General features: G+C 39.6%; 2 protein-coding genes and 1 long non-coding RNA gene across 5 annotated transcripts in view; all 3 read right to left on the minus strand.

The window, feature by feature from the left end:
* Positions 1 to 265: 265 nt before the first annotated feature.
* LOC311501365 lies at positions 266 to 4,472 on the minus strand. Its single transcript, XR_014699509.1, has 3 exons — positions 4,291 to 4,472; positions 1,221 to 2,148; positions 266 to 438 (listed from the first exon to the last, which is right to left on the minus strand). It is a non-coding gene; the product is annotated as an uncharacterized lncRNA (long non-coding RNA).
* A 789-nt stretch (positions 4,473 to 5,261) lies between these two features.
* Positions 5,262 to 8,215, minus strand: LOC311500958 (major histocompatibility complex class I-related gene protein-like; the record flags this gene model as incomplete). The annotated part of the gene is made up of 4 exons (XM_084562597.1): positions 5,262 to 5,275; positions 5,463 to 5,792; positions 6,002 to 6,280; positions 8,143 to 8,215. 4 exons carry the CDS (start codon positions 8,213 to 8,215, stop codon positions 5,262 to 5,264), a joined length of 696 nt encoding a protein of 231 aa, XP_084418723.1.
* LOC311501336 (BOLA class I histocompatibility antigen, alpha chain BL3-7-like) overlaps positions 7,704 to 25,169 on the minus strand; it is a 76,263-nt gene continuing 58,797 nt past the window's right edge. The window contains exons 1-8 of one of the 3 annotated variants that reach the window (XM_084563097.1): positions 15,298 to 15,469; positions 13,969 to 14,235; positions 12,607 to 12,885; positions 12,028 to 12,324; positions 9,708 to 9,803; positions 9,571 to 9,588; positions 9,348 to 9,411; positions 7,704 to 8,984 (exon numbers count right to left, since the gene is read on the minus strand). In XM_084563097.1, coding sequence (XP_084419223.1) covers positions 9,368 to 9,411; positions 9,571 to 9,588; positions 9,708 to 9,803; positions 12,028 to 12,324; positions 12,607 to 12,885; positions 13,969 to 14,235; positions 15,298 to 15,349 — 1,053 coding nt within the window. In that variant the 5' untranslated portion in view covers positions 15,350 to 15,469 and the 3' untranslated portion in view covers positions 7,704 to 8,984; positions 9,348 to 9,367. Of the gene's footprint in view, positions 8,985 to 9,347; positions 9,412 to 9,570; positions 9,589 to 9,707; positions 9,804 to 9,870; positions 11,038 to 12,027; positions 12,325 to 12,606; positions 12,886 to 13,968; positions 14,236 to 15,297; positions 15,470 to 25,169 lie in introns of those variants that run through there. The other 2 variants (XM_084563096.1, XM_084563098.1) reach the window with 2 other exon arrangements.

The raw sequence follows: 25,169 nt of genomic DNA on the forward strand, positions 1-25,169 counted from the left end.
ATTAAAGGGCGGACTGGCGTACGGGGACACCGGGGATTTCCCCGGTGGGCCGGTGGGCCTGTGGGCCGGGCCATGAGAAACATAAATAAAGGGGGGGAAAAGTCTATCGCAACTTTCAGTGTGTCTGTATGTTAGCATGTATATTAACAGACTGCAGTGGTGTTGTCATTTATAGTAGGTTTCTGTTAGCCGTGTGTGCTACCGTGGAACAGTAGGCTAACAGATTTAGCCCGTTGTCTGCTAACTGGTTACAAAGACGCTGCTAACTGGTACAGAGCTACTACGTCTTTGTGTCAGAATCTCCGTTAACACAGAGCGCCGCGCTGCTGTACCGATACGCGGAGCGGTTGCCAAGGAAACCAAGAGACTCTGACAAGTTTGTCAATAAAGTTGGGAGGAGGAGCTAATTGACGTACGTGCCTGATGCACGTAAAACACCTGCGGGTAGGGTGACCAGATGTCCCGCTTTGTGCGGGACAGTCACGCATTTTCATTACTTTTCACACGTCCCGCAAATTGAGACGTTGTCCCGCATTGTTATTGACAGTCCGACTCCATGCGTGTTTTATAATCTGGCATTTATCAAATAGCTGTTTGGAGAAAGCAGTGAGGGCTGTCATCAGGGGTCGGGGCGGGCTGTTTGATCATGTCAATCAAACTGAGACGCGGACGCAGGTTAAGGGCGCGCCCACCAACAACAAACAATACAAATCAGATCAGAACGGCATGCAGCGAGAGACATGGAGGGAAGCACAACCCGTACGACTGAGAAGAGGAAATGCAGCTATAATAAAGACTGGGAAACTATCGATCCCTTGGTGAAACCAGTGCAAGGCGAGTCTGGTAAAGTTTGCTGTGAAGTTTGCTTGAGTGATTTTTCCGTTTCACACGGAGGTGAATACGACGTGAAACGACACAGACAATGCGAGACAAAACGTGTTGCTCAACTTGGGAACTTGGGAAAGTTGCATTTAAATAAGTTTATATATATATATATTATAAAATATATTTGTTAAGTTTTTATTTGCCGGCTGTTATGTGCTACTGAATCAATCAGATGGCAAAGCATAGTAATGCTATAAGCAAAGGGGCAGAATAGAAATGTTTATTTTTTCTGTTATAGTTCTTTTAGGGTACCTTGATGCACTGGTATCTCACATTGTCCCACACAAACGTAGCCTTTGTCCCACAAATGGTGAATTGGGATCTGGTCACCCTACCTGCGGGTCAGTTCTGATAGATAGAAAATATTATCTCGCCTGATACAGTTATGGGAAAAATAATTGCCCACCCTGGTATAGACAGTCAGTGTCATTCAGTTCTAACAGCCTGGCAAATTGTTCGACCAAATTTGATTGTATGACCTGTCTGCATTAAAATCACTACATGCTGTAAAATCACTATAGGCTACTGCTGTAATTATTTTACTGTAGACTACTTAAGGGTTCAGGTTAAGGATTACTATATGATTATGGTCCAAAACAACATCAAATGCAGTTTTTTCATCAAGGTAGGCTACATGAAACTTGTGTTGCTGGCTGGCTGGCTGGCTGGCTGGCTGGCCGCGCCGCGCATGAAGTTAGTTTTCTCCATCAAATTAAGCAGCTCTTCACTCACTTCAAACTAACACACCTGAGGAACACAGGTAGCCTAATTGATGGCCCGGGAGTCATTGACAAACCGGCCCACTTCATGCGCGGCGCAGTCAGCCAGCCAGCAACACAAGTTTCATGTAGCCTACCTTGATGAAAAAAACTGCATTTGATGTTGTTAGAACTGAATGACACTGACTGTCTATACCAGGGTGGGCAATTATTTTTCCCATAACTGTATCAGGCGAGATAATATTTTCTATCTATCAGAACTGACCCGCAGGTGTTTTACGTGCATCAGGCAGGTACGTCAATTAGCTCCTCATCCCAACTTTATTGACAAACTTGTCAGAGTCTCTTGGTTGCCTTGGCAACCGCTCCGCGTATCGGTACAGCAGCGCGGCGCTCTGTGTTAACGGAGATTCTGACACAAAGACGTAGTAACTCTGTACCAGTTAGCAGCGTTACTACGTCTTTGTAACCAGTTAGCAGACAACCGGCTAAATCTGTTAGCCTACTGTTCCACAGTAGCACACACGGCTAACAGAAAACTTCCCTGCAAACATTTCGACGTCTAATAAACGTTGAAACGACGTCTAAACGTACACGTCGCCAGGAGGTCTAAAAGTAATGCTGAAATGCAAATTGAAACGACGTCGCGTTGCAACCTCGACGTCTTTTTAACGGTCGTAAACAACGTCTCCACAACGTCACGTTGTAACACAGATGTCTTCTAAACGCGCATTATTCACTTTCTAAAAATGATCCAGTAAATATTCTGATATATTTACAGCTGTATGTGTCGAGTTTTAGATGTTGTTTCTGCAGTGGAGTTAAAAAGAGGTTGACAAATGCAGGTAGAGAAGATGTTGACGTTGCGATCTGACGTCTTTTCAACCTGCATTTCAGCATTACTTTTAAAGCCCCTGGCTGCGTCTAGGTCTCGACGTCGTTTTAACGTTTGTTCAACGTCGAAATGTTATCTGTTCAAACTTGTAAAAACAATTACAGTGTTTACATATAGATAATACATTTAATGAATAATAAATGATATTATAAATATTTTTTTGCTATAAATTAACACATTTATATAAATACATTGTATTAACAGAACCTACCTTTGGGGGGAAATTATAAGTTTGAAAACACAAAAGTGCAATTTCTTTAAAGTTTTATTACACAAACATAATTAGAACAGTAAAAAATAATGAGACCAACATGATTCTTACACATACAGCTCTGGAAAAAGTTGAGACCACTTCAAAATGATCAGTTCCTCTGGTTTTACTATTCATAGCTGTGTTTGAGTAAAATGAACACTTTTGTTTCATTCTATAACCTACTGACAAAATTTCTCCCAAACTGGAAATAAAAATATTGTCATTTAGAACATTTATTTGCAGAAAATGGCAACAGGTCAAAATGACAAAACAATTCTGGTGTTTTCAGACGTTGTATAATGCAAAGAAAACAGGTTCATATTCATTTTAGAACACAACAATACTTTTCAAACTTAGGAGGAGTTTAGACATCAACATTGGTGGAATAATCCCAATTTTTAATCGCAGCAGTGGTCTTTTTATTTTTAGCTGTATGTGCAATAAACATATAAAAAAAAAAAAGAGACCAAAACTGTTAACACCAACACAGTTGAAAAACACTTTGTAGGCGATCACGATCTCCTCTGGCCCCCTCTCCCTCCTATCAATGGCTCCTTCACCTGGAGTGGAGATCCTCACTCTGTCATGTGAAGCTGGAAAAACATTTGAAGTATATTACTTAACAATTCTTAAACACATCTTGGGAAATTGTACACTGTTATACCATCTAATTCACCTACGTACATACTACATACATCACATGAATGTTAAGTCATGAAATAGACATAAATTGCTTTTTGGTTATATTTACATAGGCCAAAAAGTCCCAGATAATGATAAAATAAAAACATTACCTGATTTTAAATATTAAAAGCATTGTTGATTAATAAAGCAGACAATTAGGCATTGCATTGGGAGTCAAATTTTTATATTCACAATCCGTTGAATGTTAACATTTTAACAGCTAATCAATAGATTAGGCTACCTTGTTTTTTTATGAAGATAAATTAACATTTTCAAATTATCTTGGGGGGAAAATGCATTTTCTGGACACCTCCATGTCAGCTGGTTTGTATAAGTGCTTCACTGATTCATGTCTGGATTTCTAAACTCCAATAGTCCAAAAATATCAGAATATTAGACAGAAAGCACACTGAAGAGCTCTGTTTATGTTAGCCGAGTGAGCAGCTAGCTTGAAATCCACTCGACAGTTAAACACATAACGCACGGTCGGTCAATGACACTTTTTAAAACACAGAAAGTTGCAATATGAACCTACAGTCTATGATATGAACACATATAAACCGTCTCTAATGTTTTATGTCAACGAACTTACCGAAAAAACTGTTCGGTACGTGCCGTGCTTGCTTCTCTGCAGTCGTGTTCCGCTGCCAGGTTTGAAGTAGAAGGTCCCGCCCTTTTCGCCTCTGATTGGTTAGAAGGGCTCTCACCCGATTGGTTGTATACATTTATTTTTTTCATCAAGTTGGTTTGTGGTCGAAGCGCGACCTAGACCTATTTTAAACTCGTTTCACGCTAGAGGTCGCCCCTTAGACCTACCGTCAACCCCCAGGTTGATGAAATGTTTGCAGGGTTACTAAAAATGCCAAAACCACTGCAGTTAGTCTGTTAATATACATGCTAACATACAGACACACTGAAAGTTGCGATAGACTTTCCCCCCCCTTTATTTTTATGTTTCTCATGGCCCGGCCCACAGGCCCACCGGCCCACCGGGGAAATCCCCGGTGTCCCCGTACGCCAGTCCGCCCTTGTTAATGAGCCTATAGAGGCATAAGCACAGGAAGTGCTTAACTTAAGGTTTCTCGTGCGCACGAGATGCTTTCGCGTGCGCATGAGATGCTTTCGCGTGAGCACGAGATGCTTTCGCGTGAGCACGAGAAACGTTTCATTTTTTTTTTTTTTACCCATGTCCCTTTAGGGGCTCCGTAGTATCGCACAAAGAAATTTTAAAAAAACTAAAAGACAGCAGCAGCTTCGAGACTATACTATTATATGTGTTTAGTTTGATCAACTGTGTTTACTGTCTACTCACTTTCTAAGGATCTGGACGTTCAGCTGATGATGATGAAGTGTCAGAAGCTAAAAAAATAGAAATAAAATGAATGGTTTCTGTCAAGTTGTTCTTTGAGATTTTAATAATCTTTAAATAAAGCTCACAAATATAAATCTGATCAAATAATCTACCTAAACTAAATACTGACAATACTTACTGTTGGCGCGTTGAAACTCTGAAATAGAGAAGACAGTTATTAATTCATGTCATGATTTTGTGATTAGTTTTTCTGGGGTCTGTTTCCTGTCTTGATTAGTTCATTGGTTTCTCCTTGTGTTCTCCACCTTGATTTGTTTCCTGTGTCTCCTCTCTCCTCTGTCCCTGTGTGTATATAAAGCCCTGCCTTTGTCTTTGTTCTCTGTCATGTTGTACTTGTCACTTGTCTGGTTGTTTGTCCATATTCACGTCACCCTGCCTTGTTCATGTCTCATTAAGTTTAGATTACCTGCTGTCTTTTGTTTATGAAATACCTATTTGCCAACTCCTGCCTCCTCAGCCGCTCTGTCCTGCATTTGGACAACCTCTTTAACAATTCAGACTTTATAAGAGGACACAAGACTAAAATGTGCTTTGTACAGCCCTAATATGCACTATACAAACTATGTAATGTATAGTGCATAAAGAAAAAAAATCAGATCCTCTTTTACAAAAAAACAAGAAGTTTGATTAGAGTAAACTAAACATGTTTCCTACCTCCATCACCACTTTTTACTTTAGGCTTACCCCAGTTTGTCTTAATCGATGCTTTGTCCAGTTTGGTGACGATGTCCTCCACACCAGAGAGCTGAAACACACAGTCGTACTTAGTCCAGTCTGCGGGTGAGACTGATGAGACATCCAGGTCAACATTCATCTGGAAGGATCCATCATGGTTGGGGAGGATCTCTCCATGTTCCACTCCTTCATGAATCTCCTCTCCATCTTTCCTCCAGAACATCATGGCTCTGTCAGGGTAGAAACCTGTAGCGTGGCAGCTGACTGGAGAGGAGGGAGTCTTCTGGAGGAGAGACACTGAGGGGAGGTCTGGAGAGAGAGAGACATAGAACAAAGACATATTAATATATAGAGAGAGAGAAACGGAGGGGAAGAGAAATGTAGAGTAATTGAGGCTAGTAGATTTGATAGAAAAAGAAAGACATGAACAGCTAAAAAAATGCTATGCTGTGGTAGAAAAGTAACTGAGAAATATAAACATTGAGTTCATTACATTAACTGAGGTCATGTGATTTTACCTTTTCTCATCAGAGAGCTCCTCCCATAGTTCACATACTTCTTCAACCACTCAGGACAAATCTGGGCGAGGTAGTTCTTCAAGGTTGCATTAAGAGCGTTGTTATTGTCCAGTTTGTGTTTGGTGATGACAGCCTCTGGTGTTGGAGCGATCCACGACTCTGTCTCGGGGCTGAATGCTATGAAGTCCTCTCCATCATAACCATACTGATTATATCCATACACCTCATCAGTCTCATCGTCCCATTCACAGCCATACATGTTCTGGACAACATGGACACCTGAGAGACAGAGACAAAGACAGAGAGGTCTTAACCTGTATATTGTGTGGTCACAGAGAGCACCCTGTCTGAGCAGGTAGACCACACTGTTACTGTATTTAATCAGTATATGAAGGAAAATCTCTGGTTTCAGGTGTAGAAGATGCTTTCTAGATCACTTAACTGACAAACATCTTCACTAACTAGTAGATCATTTCATCCTCTCTCCATCTGTCCAACTCTTAACTAAAAACTAATCATCAATTCCCTGTCATTTTTATATTTTTAATGAATTTAAGCAGCGTCTCAGCTCAACAGCACAGAAGCTACAACTTTCCTGCTTTTACTAAGAATTTATGAGCCACAATCAAATCACTGTTTTTATGCTCATTCAGTTCCGACGGCAGAAACAGAAAAATAATTCAATGAGAGCAGTTAAACAGTGAGTGTGTAAATTAAAAGACAGGATATGAGACGGTGGAGAGCAGGAGAGGACTGAATGGAGGTTTAACCAGATCAGACTGTCTGTTAAACTCATCATCACATGTTGGCTGTCATCTTTATTTATATTTCTATTTCTCAACTAAAAAGGAACAACAAAATATTCAGACATTTCTTTTCCTCAGTGATCAGGTGTTTCAGTTTGGTTGGAGATCTTTCCATAAAACAGATGTAGCTGGTTCAGAGTGTATGAACAGGCTAATGTTTGCTCACAATAAATAGCAGTAACTTCCTCACTAGTGTTGGAGACACGGTGAGATTATTTTCCAGAAGGTAATCTGATGTCAGCAGGAAGGTTTCATGTATCAGTGATGAAAACAGACAGAGGAAATAACTTCAATCTCTACTTTTACTGAGTGCTACTGGTTGAATGCTTACAGCATCAGAGGACTGTGGTCACTTCTCAGAGCTGCCTGCACAAACAAACTGATAAAGTGACTAATAGTTTCAGTAATGTATATAATCTTAGTGGCACAGACACTCAATAGTCAAGTAAAGGTGATTTAATCTAAACTTCTAGTGTATATTTATGTTGGATGGACAAACTGTTTTCAGTACAGTCCTGCTGTTAAACTATTTATATCTGTGACATGAATGAAACATTTTTCATGTTGTCGTGTCTCAAAGGTCTAGAAACCAGACACTAATGTCACTTTATAAGCTGAGTGTCAAACTGTGAAAGTAAATTATTGTTAATTGATTTATTCTGATCTAATCTGGTGGAGACAAACATGTTCTAACCTCTGCTGGTTATTATGGTTTAGTGTAGAGTCAGTGCAGTAAAGCAGTGTCCAGTCTTCAGTCTCAGTAATCTGTGTTAAATCTGACTTTTGAGTTCAGGTGAATTAAGAAAAATCTACATATTAAACAATTCAATGTGAGGCAGCAACTCAGGCAACAACTGACCATATCATTCTGGGACAAACTGTGATCTGATCGTATGCTGCACACAGCTGTGAACAAAATAAAATGTACTGGCTGGACAGTTCTTATGAGCTCGGCATCACTGTGTCCTTTGATTATTGTTTTAGAAATCAGTCAATGGGGAACAGGAGTTAAATCATCAGCATCATTTATTAAGTCACTGTGTTGAAACAGGCTGTATTCAGGATCAGGATGGAAGGAAAACACTTTTATCATTGTCCATAAAACCTGTGAATACAACATAAAATAACGTAATAATAAAACATTACATTCAATCTTGTATCAAAAACCTTTGGTATATAGACCCTTCACACTAAACACAACCAACCATTAAATTATATAAATGAGAGAATCGTTTAAATATTAAACACCATACGTTACGCCCCTCTGCACCTCTGCACCTCCACTAGCTGTGCAAGTGTCTTTGGCTTGTGTTTAATTACTTTAACCAGACACACCTGAGAAGACTGAATAAAGTGCCTTGTTGAAGAGCAATAGGAGGATAACTTTTCGGCTGCAGAAGCTCGCCATGTCTCACTCATTGCCTTTTTTGTTGACAAAAAGGCAATGAGTGACGGAGTTTTTGTAACTCCGTCATGTATTTCCACTTGTTGTGCCTCTCAAGCTGAGTCATGTCAATATTGAAAACCTTTTAATGGCTAATAACATGCAAACGTAACTTTAATCAGATGATTCTATTCTCTGCATATGAAATGTCAGACAGAGCTAGTCCAGAGACTTCAGCTACCTTTGATCAGTGGTGCATTGCTGTCTTCACATCTGATTTATTTCTGGTCAGTATCTGGATGAACAGACAGATCTGCTCTCAAACTTTCTGTATCTGTCTCTGGAAAGAAGAGGCCTATCCCCCCGTTAATGTCCACCCATGAATGTTCATTCATCTTCTGTAACCGCTTATTCCTGTTAAGGGTCGCGGGGTCTGCTGGAGCCTATCCCAGCTGTCATCGGGCGAGAGGCAGGATACACCCTGGACAGGTCACCCATGAATGTGTTAATACAAATAAAGTACTACTAAACCAGATCAACCACTAATCTGCATCCCTACAATATCTGAGGCTGAAACACATCATCTATGTATATGTTGAGTTCAGCACAGAAATAAATGACACTATGTAAGGTCATATTTTTTCCATCTTTTAAATCAATAAGCATCTGTAGTTAGATTCCCAACAATTCTGTCAACTCATGATATTAATGATGGATAAAAATGAATTCCCAGTTTAGGGAGGTGAATTTGTTGTCACAGCTCCTCATTCCTGTGCAACATTCATCCACAAACCTAAAGAGACAAAAAGAAAAAATGTTATATAAAGTTACTGTAGACTTCAATTCCACAAAGCCACATACTGACAGCATCATTAAAACCTAAAATATTCATGACTCAGTCATTTCATTATCAACATTTTATAAACCAACTACTGTATTTACCTGCTAATTCTTTAAAACATTTGAATAAACTCATGTCACTGTCATTAATAAAACTGTCTCATTAATATTTGAGTGGATGTAAAGATTTCTAAAAGCATCAGAGCCTTTCTCTTTACAATCCGATTTAACTTCATATACAATATTTATTTATCTTTACTGATTTATCTGATACAGCTCTTTAAAATATCTTTGTGTAAAACATGAAACAACTCACTGTGTTCATAGTGGTGTTTGTCATTCAGGCTGTGGCATCATCTGGATCTCTACGTCCTCTGCAGCTGTAAGATCATAGAAACAGTGTTAGTCTGCTTCTTGATCTAAAATGACACTTTAACAAACAGCAGACACTTCAGGAAACAGTCATGAAGGTAAATCTTCACCATACAGGAATCCTCTTTGACCTTTAAAGATTAAAGATGAAAAAAATAATAACTTACGAGATGGAGCTTGTTTCTCTGGAATGAGAAGAAAATCAAAACATTTTAGTTGTTATAGTTATAAATAATTTTACATTATTTAATTTCTTACTGTTGGTTGATGCAACAGTTTTTGCAACATGCTTTTGTTCTCTCACCTGTCCTCTTTTTGTAAATGAAAAACATGATCACAACAATGGCAACAAGAACAACCACTGCAGCAACGATGCCAATGATCATGAAGGGGGAGTTCCCTGTTGAGAAGCAACAAACAAATCAGAAGCTGAACAGATGAAGCAGAAAATATAAGAAGAGGAAAATTTACCAAAAAGATAACAACAAAGTCAATTCAGCCTCTGTACTCTCACTGTGTTGTTGTCTGTGTTGGTTCCTGCCCTGTGTTTATCAACTGGGCCACTGAATAATTCTATTCACACCAACAGGGTGAATAGAGCAGCAGTAAAGCAGACTTAGACTTAGACTTAGATAAACTTTATTCATCCACAAGGGAAATTGCTTGGTCACAGTAGCAGTAACACTCTTAAGAAACCACAGTAGCAGTAACACTCTTAAGAACCATGGATAAAAGAAAGATTAAATAAGATCAAATAAAATAAAATAAAATAGTACATGCAAAATGTACAAATTAGCATATTAGTATATATAAATGTACAAGAAATAGAGATAGAAGAATATATATTATATACACAGGGATGATAGTAAGGTGCAATAGTGTCCATTACTATGACTAACATGTTATCTGTTACAGAAAGGTGAGTTCTTGTAGAGCTGGACTGAGAATGGTATGAATGACGTCCTGTAGCGTTCAGTGTGGAAGCGAAGCTGCATCAGTCTGTTGGAGAATGAGCTCCGCTGCCCCTCTGTTGTCTGGTGTAGTGGATGAGATGGATTGTCCATGATGGAGAGCAGTTTGTCCAGTGTCCTCCTGTCCCTCACTGAGACAAACGTCTTCAACTTACTGCCAATCACATGACCAGCCTTTCGGATCAATTTGTCGATCCTACTTATGTCCTTTTTGCTGGTGCTGCTCCCCCAACAAACCACAGCAAAGTACAGGGCACTCGCAACAACAGACTGGTAGAAAATCTCCAGCAACTTGCTGAATACGTTAAAAGACCTGAGCTTCCTCAGGAAGTAGAGTCTACTCAGTCCCTTCTTGTCCACAGCATCTCTGTTGTCCCTCCAGTCCAGTCTGCTGTTCATGTGGACGCCCAGCTACTTATAGTGGTCCACTACTTCCACCTCCAGACCCTGGATGGTGGTGGGCTCCACTGGTGTCCTCTTCCTCCTGAAGTCAATGACCAGCTCCTTGGTCTTGTCCACATTCAGGAGTAGGTGGTTTGCCTGGGACCACTCTACAAAGTCTCTGATTAGTGTCCTGTATTCCTCCTCATGTCCACCACTAATACAGCCAACCACTGCAGAGTCATCAGAGAACTTCGGCAGGTGGCAGGACCCAGAGCTGTACTGGAAATCAGAGGTGTAAAGGGTGAACAGAAATGGAGACAGGACAGTCCCCTGTGGTGCCCCCACATTACTGACAACAGTATCAGACAGGGAGCCCCCCCAGCCGCACAAACTGGGGCCTGTCAGACAAGTAATCAGTAATCCAGGAGACAATGGAGGAGCTGACACCCATCTGAGCAGCTTCTCACTCGTCAGAAAGGGCTGAATGGTGTTAAAAGCACTGGAGAAATCAAAGAACATGATCCTCACAGAGCCCTTTCCACCTTCCAGGTGAGAGTGAGCACGGTGCAGCAGGTAGATGACAGCATCATCCACACCAACATGAGGCTGATACGCAAACTGAAGAGACAGAGGGAGACACATCTGGTCATATCACAGATGAGTCCTCCTGAGGTGTTGATAGATAATCACTGAGATATCTATGAAGGCACGAGCCCCCTGATGACCCTAATGAGGCTTTTACACCTCCACACCCAATGCTCCTTCATAACCTTGTCCTGGATACCCCCAGATGTCACGTACATCTCCACCACGTCATTTCCATTATAGCTACTCTACAAAGGGATGAGGGATCAAACCAAATAGTCAAATTTCATTTTGGTTTTAACAGTGAACATGCTGGACAAATAAACTCGATCTTAATTTAAAAAAATAACAAACAAAAACAATTCATCCAGACAAGGTTTATCTGTAAAAGTAAAGTTCAGATGCAAAATGCAACACAAATGTGTATCTACTTCAATGCACTTTACATAAAAAATAACAACTTAAATAAACATACTTAATGAATACTTAATACTTTGAATGTTTATTTATTAACTTTCTGGGGCATAATTATTCCATGAAACACACGTATTTGTGTAATGATGATGTAGGCCTTAAAATTATGTGTAAAAAAACATGGAAGTAAATGACTAAAAGATGACAGGTAAGATTAATTTCTCATCCAAACAATTTCTAAGCTCTTAAAGTAAACTTCTGATCTCTTACCTTCATTGCTTCTGATGTCCCTTTTGTCCAGTTTGGTGATGATGTCGTCCTCCACACCAGAGAGCTGAAACACACAGTCGTACCTCCTCCAGTCTGATACTGATGAAATGTCCAGGTCAACATTCATCTGGAAGGATCCATCAGGGTTGGGGAGGATCTCTCCATGTTCCACTCCTTCATGAATCTCCTCTCCATCTTTCCTCCAGAACAGCATGGCTCTGTCAGGGTAGAAACCTGTAGCGTGGCAGCTGACTGGAGAGGAGGGAGTCTTCTGGAGGAGAGACACTGAGGGGAGGACTGGAGGGAGAGAGGAGGATTGTTAAGATTATTAAAATGTAGTGTTTCCTAATATAATTATCTCTGTTTGGTGTAATGTATATTTATACATTTTAATATATATGCCAGGTCAAGTGTAATTACAAAAAAGGGAGGATTAGATAAATGAAGAAAGATGGAAAGAGTAATGATAGATGTGTGAGATAAAGTGACAGAAATGGGTCATAGTGGATCTGATCATGTTCTCTGTAAAGTCACAAACTACATTAGTCCATTAAACTACACCATGTCACATGATTTTACCTTTTCTCATCAGAAAGCTCCTCCCATAGTTCACATACTTCTTCAGCCACTCAGGACACTGCTGGGTGAGGTAGTTCTTTAAATACTTCACTCCAGCTTTATTATTGTCCCATTTCATTTTGCTGGTGAAAGCCTGTTGTTTTGGAGCGATCCATGACTCTGTCCTCAGGTCAAATACTATGAAGTCTTCTCCATCATAACCAAGCTGCTCATATCCTTTCACCTCATCAGTCTCATCATCCCATTCACAGCCATACATCTTCTGGTAAATATGGATACCTGAGAGACAGAGACAGAGACAGACAGAGAGAGAGAGAGAGAGAGAGAGAGAGAGAGAGAGAGAGAGAGAGTTCAACAGTGTGTTATTACAACAGGTTATAATATACCAGTGATTAATCTTTTACAATGTATTTAGGGCAGCATAAAAAAATGTTTTATCAAAATGTTTTTTATTATTCAATTAAAAATGAACTAAAAACAGGTCAAGTAAAGTTGATCTAACCTTATTTGGTTCTACTACATTAAGGACAGTGTATATAATAACAGAAATGATTCATTTAATCTGTTTCTATTGTGCCACTGCTGGTTATGTAGATTGAGCTTCATGTCTGAGTATTAGTATTAGTATGAGTGTTTTTTATTAATCAATGAATAGCTGTCAAATCACTGTCAAATTTGCTCAGAGCTTGAGGAGAAATGTTCAAACTGCTTCTTTTGTCCAAACAATAATGATCAGAGTATTTTACAGAATTAATTAAACAGAAAAAAAACGCTGCTAGTTAATTTGTTTTATTACAGCACAGACACTCACGTTAATTCAAGTATTTTGTCCATTTACCATAACAGATCAAACTCTGAAAACTGAAACAAGCTAAAGAAAAACTAAAACAAAAAATTAGAAACACATGATAGTAAATCAATGTGTGATAGTAAAATGTTGTAGTTTATAACTGATGGTTTTCAGTCCATAATTTATTTGTGTTTTTATTAATGGACACATTTAAATTCATTGCAGATCATTGAGACGTTTTCAGCGCAAACATCATTCTTTAATTCATAATGGTGACAGAGAAAAGAGTATTGATAATGTTGATAAACCTATGAATTGTTTCAGCACTGTATATGTTCATTATCGATAAACTGATCTAATACAGTTATTTTTTCACACAGTTAAACCCTTGAAGCCTTGACAGAGACGTTTTCTTTGTCGTCATAGTTTCAGAGTCCTCTGTCAGCTCTGTGCTACAAAACTGTTTCTACAGTAAAGTTAGAAATGTGAATTAATATTGATTAATATTTGATGGATATAAACATTGTAATATTACAGTATAGCAGAAAAAAAACAGTGACAGATTAACTAACCTCCAGTTTGGTTGAAGCGACGCTTTGCAATTCCAATGTTGACTTTGAAGATCTGTTGGGCACGCAAACAGTTCTGAGTAAGATCATCCCAGTACTCTGGATGATCTTTAGTGACTTTATTCATCCAGTCTTGTCTGGGTACGTTTTTGTTGGAGTTGCTGTCACAGTGACTTATCTGGACATCATCAACCATCCCAACAGAGACATACTCTGGGATGTTTGAGACTCCAGAAGATGTAGTGTAGAAATACTGCAGAGAGTGAGTCACTGTAAGAAAAAGACAATAACTTGAAATAACATTAAATATTTAATAAGCCAAATATCTAGATATCAAAATAGCCTTTTTACCTCCAACATTTTTCTATATCATGTGCATTCTTTGTTTTGTAAAAGTGAAGTTAAATATAGTCAAGATACATCATTAAAATATGATTATACCCCTCTATATTGCTTCCACCTCCAATAGTATTTATTGATTAATATATTTTATATAACATTTTTTTGTTTGATGTTATTTTGTATTTTCTTTTTTCAGTAATACACGCTAACACCCTATCACCCTAAAAAAAAATCATGTCGTCACTGCTCTCTGCTGGACAAATAATGTCATGACACCACTGGTTCAACCCCTGAAAGGTTTAAGGGTCCTGAAATGTTTTTTTTGTACTGATCAACAAACATATACTGTTTAAATTGGATAAACTGGTATCGGTCAGTATGTGGAAGATTTATGGCTCTAATGAGTATTCTATAATATATATATGGTGTATATATGGTAGCCTACATAAAGGTCATACAATGCAAGTTTGTTTTTTTTATTAATTTTGTTCTTACTCTATTTGTATCATGAAGTATTCCGTTAAAATGTCGTGAGTAAAGCTAAAATTATTGTTTTGTGTGAAATAAATAAATAAATAATAATATATAATGTAACTGTTACAGTTTTGATATCGTTGGAGCAACGTTGTAATGACAACAAACGCACATTTTTTCAAATTTCCTGTGATTCTTGTGTCGTGAACATTTTAGAGACTTAAATGGTTTAGTCCCCCACCATGTGTGGACATGAAACAATGTTTTCTGTCTTCCTATTTCTTTATCTGTGTCTGCCGTGAAGCCATATTGGTGAAAGACACTCGGGTCGAAGTTTCGACCATTGGGCTTTCAAGAAATAAATACAATAATGACTAAAATATCAGCGATAGCTTAATCATAGAAGTCCTCTCAGTCCTGAAACTTAAAATCGGAGACTATCTGACAAACTTTAAATTTGTAAGACACAAGCCTTTTCTCTGTTCAAATCAATTCACTTTAAAATTTTAAACTCACCTGCCGTCACTTCCTGTATTCCCAGAAAGAGCAGAACGACGAATGATTTCATTAGAATTAAACAGATCTAATAGAATTAAAGACAATAGATAATAATTATTATCTATTGTCTCACTGAAATAATGTTTTACATTTTGGAGTTAAAAGCGAGACTCTTCCAGCTCAGACACAAACACCGAAGTGGATACAAGAGAACTACCGTAGATAACTGAGCCAATGAGAGTTTAGTCTGAGCTGTCGTTACTTATAACTGGTTTGAACCGGTTTAAACTGACTCACAGAGGTTGGAAATGAAACTGAAAGTAAACTCTGCCTTGAGCCAGTGAAAAATAATGAAAAGGTGCTAATGTAATTTATCTCATGCTGATCAGACCCTGTGTGATAGTGTTTCTTGAGATATGGTGATAACAAGTGGCAGGTCAGAGGTCACTGTCAGCTAGCCTAATAGAGTGCAAATTCTTCAACGGTAAATTAAAACAAGCCTGGGAGGGTCTAAACACCTTAATGGGCAAAACCAGTAAAAGAGGAGATAATTCTGTGAACAAAAGTCAAGGTTTTGTTGATGAATTGAATCGGTTCTTCTGTAGATTTGATACTGAGGATGACAAGCCTGAATGTGACAGGATCTGTAAAAACCTTCCCTCAGGATCACCGACGGTCATCACTGTTGATGCTGTCGCAAAAAGTTTCTCTAAGTTGAAACCAAATAAGGCCACAGGCCCAGATGGCCTGAAAGCTCGTCTTCTTAAAGACTGTGCTCACCAATCAAGGCTGTTCAATTCCCTCCTAGTCACAGGGGTACCCAAATCCTGGAAAGTCTCCGTAATAAGGCCCATTCCGAAAAAGCCAGGTGCAAGCAAACCTGATGATTTTCGACCAGTCGCCATTACCTCCATGCTGTGTAAAACTATGGAGAAAGTTCTGGTGGGCCTCCTGACCTCCACAGTGGCTGGAGTTTTAGGTCCACTCCAGTTTGCTTCCAAAAGCATGAGGTACGGATGATGCTGTCCTGACTCTGTTGGATTCACTCTCAAAGCAGCTTACACTTCCTAAAGGATATGCAAGGGTTTTATTCGTAGATTTCAGTGCAGCTTTTAATTCTATGACGGTGCATATCCTTCTGAAAAGGCTCGTCGATCTAAATGTCAATAGGCTAAGGGCCTGATTCTTTGGATCAGAGACTTTCTCTCCTGCCGCCCTCAAAGGGTGTGTGTTAATGATACTCTTTCAGGAGAGGCTGTCATAAGCACAGGCTGCCCACAAGGTAGCATTCTTTCACCTTTGCTTTTCTCCCTATTTACAAATGAATTTGCACTTAATGATCATAACTACAAGCTGATTAAATACGCTGATGACATGGCCTTAGTGGGCTTGTTACTGAGAACGGACACTTCTGGTGAGACATCCTATTTTGCTCACATTAAGGCTTTTGAAGCATGGTGCATAGATAGCAAGCTGGAAATCAGTGTTTCTAGAACAAAGGAGTTGGTTGTCTGCATGAAAAAAGATCTGACAGTAGTGCCAGTTTCACTTGATGGACAACTTGTTGAAACTGTGGAAACTTTTAAATACCTTGGCACAGTTCTGGACTGCCAGATAAACTTCTCAGAAAACACAGACTTTGTTTTTAAGAAATGTTCACAGCGGCTTCACCTTCTGAGAAGACTGAGCTGTCTTGGGGTCAGTCCAGTGATTCTGGAACTTGTATATACTGCACACATAGAGAGTGTCCTAACATTTTATCTCCCTGTTTGGTTGGGACACTTAAGCAGTAAGTGCAAGAATAAACTAAACAGGATTGTGGCAGTGGCAAGCAAAATTGTGGGAAAACCCCAAAGTCTTTGACCCACATCTATACTGAGAGGATGGGGAGGAAAGCTAAGCGAATCCTGGCAGATAGCTCCCACCTTCTTTTTAATCAGTTTGATCTTTTGAAATCTGGGAGGCGCTATAGAGCCCCTCTGGCTGGTATTTACTATTATGTCAATGTAATGCTGTTTGTCTGTATTTGTCAACTTTGGTATTTTAGTACTGTCCTTTCTGTTGGTGAGCCGAAGCCAAATTTCCACCTCGGTGGACAATAAAGTTCTATTCTATTCTATTCTATTCTATTCTATTCTATTCTATTCTACACTCTGGGGAGTTATATGATGCATTATTGTATTTTTCTTTGCTTTGGCTGCACTGAGAATGAAAAATGTCCTGATAAAAAAGAATCAACAACCAATACAAACATGGTTTTACAGACGTTCCTGTGCATTTCTGTGGTTTTCATTCTACTGGTTCAAACCTAGTTTAGTTTGATTAATGACATATTGTTCGACCTCAGGTGAGGACACAATAAAACACACAATCACTGTGAAGCAACAATCTTTGAAATGAAATCAACCAAAGAGAGCGAAAGCACTAACAGCAACAGATCAGCTCTGTCCTGTACGATGTGTCTGATGAAAACTACTTGATGGAAGAGAAATTGAATGTTTCTGCTGATGTTTGAACACCTGAAGCTGTTTTCATTTTGTTCTTGCTTTAGTGCTGTTGACGTTTAAATTCATACTTTCTGCTTTTGAAGCATTTTGTTTTGCTCTTATTATCAGTGTGACCCTGCAGACAAACTATGTATCTACAGTTTAACTATAAATGAAAAATCACCTGAGGACGTCACTTCCTGTCTGAGGAAAACATCCTAATAATCCATGACTATGTTCATATCAAGTTATTAGAGTCAATCAACAGCCTCACTGCTCCCTGAAACCTAAAATTCATTTTAAAAATAATTTATGATGAAGAAATACGTCTTTGTTACGGAAATTCTTTTATCAACAATGACAGAGTCACTGGCGTCTTGTTCTAAAGTTTTACTTGCAGCAAGGAGTCGACGCATTCACTAGCAAGTAGGCCTACAGAATCGACTGCCAATAGTAAGGTTTCATTCACTTTTATACAGTGGGTCCTGCCCTAGAGACGGTTACAGAGAGACAGCCTTTTTAGAAATCAGACTGAATTAATGTCTCTTTCTTTTAACTAACATTAGCTGAATTTATTTTAATGTTCCATATTTTAATTTTAACTGGAGTATTATGATCTCATTTGAGGTAGAAACCTAGTTGTATATTTATTGTTATAGGCTACTACATGCTAATAAAATGCGTGGAGGTGAAAACTGTCTGTAAACCGTTAATTTAAAAACACCAGTTTGGAGTTAAAATGCCTCCATCAGGTGCAGTGACTCATCCTTAAACTTGGCTGCTTCCCATCAGCAATTGATACCGCCTGCGGGTCACAAAGGCAGGCAGGCACAGAGCTGACATTCGCCGCCATCTTAAGCTGACACTTTCAAAAAAGAAAACACAAAATGGCCGGCGCCGTGAGAGAGAGAAAGTTAGAAAATGGTCTGTTACGGCAAATAAAAGATGATCTAACAGTTATGTGGCCGTCTATTAGTATGGTATAATAGGAGAGAGAGTCATGTGCATCCTCAACACTCAGTGTTAATGTACATTAGTGTGTCTCTCTGTGGTCGGATATAAAGTGTGTGCCATGATTCCTTTGTCTAACCAGTTCTGCACCATGCCATTGCACAACTTTACCGAGCTGGAAAGTCCCTCTCTGTTTTTTCTTTCACTTTCTTTCACTTTCATTCTCTACTAGATTGAGTTGTTGCCTAACTTTTTTTTTTTCATTTTCTTTTCCTTTTTTGCGGTGCCGGTTGAGGCTGACAGCTGCTTGCAACAACTCTTACTTGATCTCTCCTTTTTCCGAATTTAATTCACTTTTTGCTTCCCTTTGTCTGGAGATTACTTTTGTATATACTTTTTCAGACAGCACTGCACTTTTTTAGTTTTGTTTTTTATGGGGAGTCTCTCCATAGCCTAATATTTTTAACAACATCCAGACCGTCCGGTGTTACTATTCAAGAAGCGGCAAGCGTGCGCATTGATTACAGGCGGGAACGGCTGATTGTCCTGCGTGGCACTGTGGTGTTCCCTCGGGATGGACATGGGATCCCCCTGTAGATGCTTTGTGGGACCCGCCGTGGATGCCGAGCAGGAAAATAACATAGAGAAGAGAAGAGGCGCTTCACTTCTCAGCGCTGTTCTCCCCTCCGTTACCATGGGCAACGTGATATCGCCGCCATACAAGACGTTCGAACTGGACGCACTCTGCAGGCTCTGTGGTGGCGTCGGCCATCCTGTGTGGAGTGGTCTGGAGCAGTGGCATAGCACAGAGGGAAAGGAAGAAGCTGGATAAGATCATCAGAAAGTCCAGCTCTGTCCTGGGCTGCCCCTTGGACTCAGTGGGGGAGGTGGATGACGGGGGAGTTCTGGCTGAACTGTCCTCCATGCTGGACGATGAGTTCAGCCCCCCTCCATGGTGACCTGACAGGACTGAGGAGCAGCTTCAGTGGCAGACTGTTTCACCCTCGATGTGTGAAGGAAAGATACAGAAGGTCTTTCCTTCCTGCTGCTGTTAGGCTCCACAGCGAGCACTCCTAATATGTGCAATATTGTTACACCTTATGGTGTAATAACACCAGTCTGTGCAATATGTCTATTATCTGTTCTATCTCTGTCACTTCTGCATGCTGTTGCAAACTGCAATTTCCCCATTGTGGGGAAATTCTTATTCTTATTATTCTTATTCTTATGCTGACACACCCAGGCATGTAACTGAAAGCATTATGTCTCTTCTACCTTTTAGATATAAGGTTTGTGTTGCTCCTTTTTCGGGAGCTGACACAGTTTTATATTTGACATAATTATGTTTAAAGTAATATTTTAAATGCCTGAATTGTATGAACGTTTCTCTCTAATGTCTGTATTACAATTTCAAGCATTTGACTGACTGTCAGATCCAGAGCAACACTTAAACATCAACAACGATATTTTGACAGAAAAAGTGTCCATCGATTAAGAAACTCAGGCTTTCACAACAATCTGACTTGTGTCTTTTCAGGTTTCATGTCTACAGAAGGCCATCTGTCCTGCAAATATTTCTGCTCTGCTTCAGTTAATGCGTCATGAAACCAGACCTTCCCTGATCTGGTCAAGTGAGCAAAACAATCAAAGTAATATACTTTAGGCCTATTGCATATTTTATAATATATATTTCAGTTAGAGCCTTAGACCCTGCTGAGTCATCTCTGGAAGAAAGAAATAAAAAAACAGAATGAAGTCCGTTGATGGAACTTCACTGTAACTTGATCCTTACTTCTCTTTTCTCTAAATCAAAAATAATAAAGGAACTGGTGCAGCACGAGGCACAAGAGAGATGATGAAAATGTAGTGCCCCCTGAAAAAGTTTAAAACACGAGTTAGAATAGAATAGAACAGAATAGAATAGAATAGAATAGAATAGGCAGGGAAATATGTGAAACTGCTGAGTGAAAAAGATGATTTTGAAAAGTCTTATTATAATATTGCTTTCAGTTTACTGTTTGGAGGTAATGATAACTACATAAAGTATCTCCAGCAGTATATTGCACTGTTTTATAGACAGGTAAAGCCCCACTAACGTTTGTGAATCCCCTGACTTCCCCTGGGGAGAATGACAATTGCAGCTATTACAGTTGATATGTGGTTTCTTAAATTGATGGTAATAAAAGAAAAAAAAGCTCCTCTCAGGGAAGTCCCAGCCAGTGAAGAAGGTTAAGACAAAGTACTGATCTGATGTCTGTTTTTGTGTTGAGAAATCAAAACTAGGAGAAAGGAAACTGATCCTCTGTCAGCTATCAGGAACACAACCCTGTGATCAACCTTTACTGTGGTGTAATAGCGCCACTGTTGGCTCAGTTTGGCGCTTTTACCAGCAGTTTTCTTGGAAGCGGTCAGCACAGCAGATTGGTGAAAGGGGATTTCCAGCGAGCTCAGCTCAGAGTGGAGCCATTGCTCTTGACTGCCATCTAGTGAGAGAAACAAAACAAAAGTGCAAATGAAAAAAAAAAAAAAAAAAAACAAAGGAGACGAGCAAAACAAGAAGTGGTTATTGCAGCCTGATCTGTCCGTATCTGCCGATCCGTATGCGTAGACTTAGACACTCGTAAGCAGGAAGTCTTTTGAAAACAAAAAGGATGAGCTTTGTGAAGCTGAACGATCTGATTTGTGAATTTGCAAAACAAGCACACACGTTTAGATACCTAGGTACGCATTTGTGATCCCCAAAATACACACACAAATTGTGCAACACAGTCTCATCCCTAGTCGTCACATATTGACGCTTGGTCACTGACCCCTGTCGTCAACATTTGAAGCAGAAGGTACCCCCATTGCGTCGCTCTTGGACGACTAGGGCCGCCCATAGACCTGAATGTAAATCCCTCATCGTTGCTTTTCAACGCATAGGGCTGTCCAATAGACTTGAATGTAAAACCCTCACCGTCGCATTCTGACGCTGGGGATCGTAGCCTAATAAGCAGGCTAAAAGCTGTTTTGATTCCCGCTCTAATACGTCATTTATTAAGTTTTAATATTTTTTCATGCTAGAAAGTAACAGTGCAGATCCCCAATATGTGATCAGTTTATCCAAATTACGCCTGGTTGGAAGTTTGCTCCGATGTTCTCGGAGAAGTGAAGCGCCACCTGCGGAACCAGGCGCAGCGAGTCATCTCAGAGACGAACGGCCGGCCTCCTGAAGTGATCCGCCGGTCAACCTCCGTCGTCATCCCGGGGTAGAAAACGAGCTTATTAGTGTAAAAATACTACCCATACCCTCAAAGTGAATGCTAGTAATGCGTGTTACTCAATGCATTCGTTAAACCTGGTGCATTTTGATCAGTATTATTAAAAGAAGGCTTATGAGATCGGCAGTAAGTCTAGTGACGGAGTTGGACTCATTCCATTCCTGTCTATATTCAATTCAAAATTCAAAAATTCAAAATGGGCTTTATTGGCATGAAAGTTTCTTAAAAAAAAACAATATTGCCAAAGCAGAGCATTAAAGTACAATACAATAAATCAAAGATATATACATTATGAACATTCTATTAGTTATATACAGTGTGTGTGTGTGTGTGTGTGTGTGTGCCTCGATCACCCACTGTCCCTCAGGGTGTGGCATGTTAACACATACTGGGCAGCAAGGTGTGCCCGCTCTCCTTCTCCGAGGAGTATTTTTAATTTGGAGAGGTCGTCCAGCTGACACAAAATGAAACCTGGAACCAAAGAGCTGAACTTGTTCCAATAAATTTTTCTAGTGTCATTTAATTTTGTACATTGTAGGAGAAAGTGCATCTCCGTCTCAACCTCACCTGTCGAACAGTGACCACATTTTCTGTTTTCTTTTGGTTGCCATGATTTTTTGTGTCTTCCTGTTTGGATTGCCAGTTTGTGGTCACTGAGCCTGTACTTGGTTAGGATCTGTCTCTGCTTTCTATCTCTGACAGTGGAGAGATATTCTGCTAATTCATAATCTCTTTTAAGGGCAAGATAACATTCCAATCTACTTTGGCTTTTAGTTGTTTCTTCCCAATGGTCCAGATAGCTTTCTTTACATTGTGCTATAATTTGATTTACCCTGATTACTTTTTGTAGAGCAGTGTTGTTGTGAGGCTGGTCAGACTGTGTCTGAGAGGGGGCAGTTAGCCTCAGTACCAACTGACATAGGGGACTCTTCTCTGGGCTCAGCTCTTGGGTTTGGAGGGCTTTGGAGTGGAGGGTGTCTCTGGGGCTGGATTTCAGGTGGTTAAAGAAGTTGAGCGTTCTCTTCTGAATGTTGATTATCAGTGGGTATCTGCCTAATTCTGCTCTACATGCATTTGTTGGTGTGTTTCTGTGTACGTGTAAAATGTATCTGCAGAATTCTGCATGTAGAGATTCTGTTGGATGTTTGTCCCAACGGATAAAGCTCTGATGACTGAGTGGACCCCATACTTCACTACCGTACAGCGCAATGGGCTGGATGACACTATCAAATATTTTAAGCCAGATTTTTATTGGAATATGGACATTATAAAATTTTCTCTTAATTGCATATAGAGCTCTTCGAGCTTTTTCTTTTAGTGCATTCACTGCCATGTTGAAACTCCCTGATGCTGTTATGGTTATACCAAGGTAGGTATAACTCATGCTGTGTTCAATGACATGATTATTGATGGTAAATTGGTGTTTGTTCTCATGACACCTGGGGCGTTTTTGAAAAATCATGATATTTGTTTTCTTCATGTTTACTGCCAGGGCCCAGTTCTGACAGTACTTTTCTACTACGTCCAGCTGTAGCTGTAGTCCTTGTTCAGTAGGAGACAGTAGAACAAGGTCATCAGCATAGAACAGAGACTTCACCTCTCTATCTAGGAGGGAGAGGCCCGGAGCAGCACATTTATCCAACTCAACAGCCAGTTCATTTATATACAGATTAAATAACGTCGGACTTAGGTTGCAACCCTGCCGAACACCTCTTCTCTGGGGGAAGAAATCAGTTAATTTGTCTCCAATTTTAACAGCACACATGTTTTCCGAATACATTGATTTAACCAGATCATACATTTTGCCACCTATGCCACATTTTAAAAGTCTGTAATAGAGCCCTTCATGCCAAATAGAGTCGAAAGCTTTCTTGAAATCAATGAAGCAGGCAAATATTTTTCCATTCTTAGTTTGTTGTACATGTTTGTTGATTAAAGTGTGAAGGGTATATACATGGTCGGTGGTGCGGTGTTTTGGGAGGAAGCCAATCTGACTTTTACTTAAGACTGACTGTTCCTCAAGGAAATCTAGTATTCTTGTATTAAGAATACTACAGAATAGTTTACCCAGACAGCTGCTGACACAGATGCCACGGTAGTTATTAGGGTCTGATTTGTCCCCACTCTTATGAATGGGGGAAATGAGCCCTTTGCACCAGATGTTGGGGAAACATCCTGCCTGTAGTATAAGGTTGAACAAATGTAACACTGCACCCTGCATTTCTGGGGTGCTGCTTTTGAGCATTTCGTTTCTAATGCTGTCTGGACCACAAGCTTTCCTTGGCTTCAGACATTTTGTCTGTCTGGTTATTTCTTCCCAAGTCATTTCGAAATCAAGGGGGTTTTGGTTGTCTTTAATTGTTTCTTCTAATTTTTGGAGTTTTTCTTTCATAATACACTGATCTGAATTGATTTGATTGATTGGTATGTCTTTGTATAAATTTTCAAAATGTGATCTCCAGATGTCACCGTTTTGGATGGGTAATGTCTGCTGTTGCTTTGTGTTGAACTTGTTCCACATATCCCAGAATTGATTTTGGTTAATGGCATTCTCAATATCTTCAAGTTTCAATTGGGTATAATTTTGTTTTTTGATCCTAATTGTGTGTTTATATGTGTTTAAAATGTCATTGTATCGAATGCGCAGGGCTGGGTTGTTCGGTTGGCGATGTTTCTCATTTGCTATTTTTCTCAGCTCTTTTCTGATTTCTTTGCATTCCTGATCAAACCATTTGTCGGTATTTTGCCTTTTAACAGGTCTCCGTCTTTGCTTTATGAGGTCAGCCCTAATAGCTGCCTTATGAAATATCATATTGATATCATCAGTGGCCTTGTTTACCCCATCTCTGGTAGGGACATATTGATTTTGAGTATATGTTGATATGTAGTTCATCAGATCAGGGGAGTTTAGAGCCTTGGTGAATTTGTCTCCACTGTCTGGGGCCCATCTGTAAGAAGGATTTAATTTATACAGCTTACTGGGCTTCCTTTTTGTGTCACTAATTTGACCTGACAATTTAAACAACACATTAATTTGGTTGTGGTCTGAAAGGGGGGATTGCTGTCTGACAGTGAATGCACTGATAGTTGAGGGGTCCATGTCAGTGATTGCGTAGTCTACAACACTAGACCCAAGAGCTGAGGAGTATGTGAACCTCCCCAAAGAGTCCCCTCTGAACCTACCGTTAATTAT

The sequence above is a fragment of the Chelon labrosus genome, assembly GCF_963514085.1.
Source record: "Chelon labrosus genome assembly, chromosome: 16".
Classification (NCBI taxonomy): domain Eukaryota; kingdom Metazoa; phylum Chordata; class Actinopteri; order Mugiliformes; family Mugilidae; genus Chelon; species Chelon labrosus.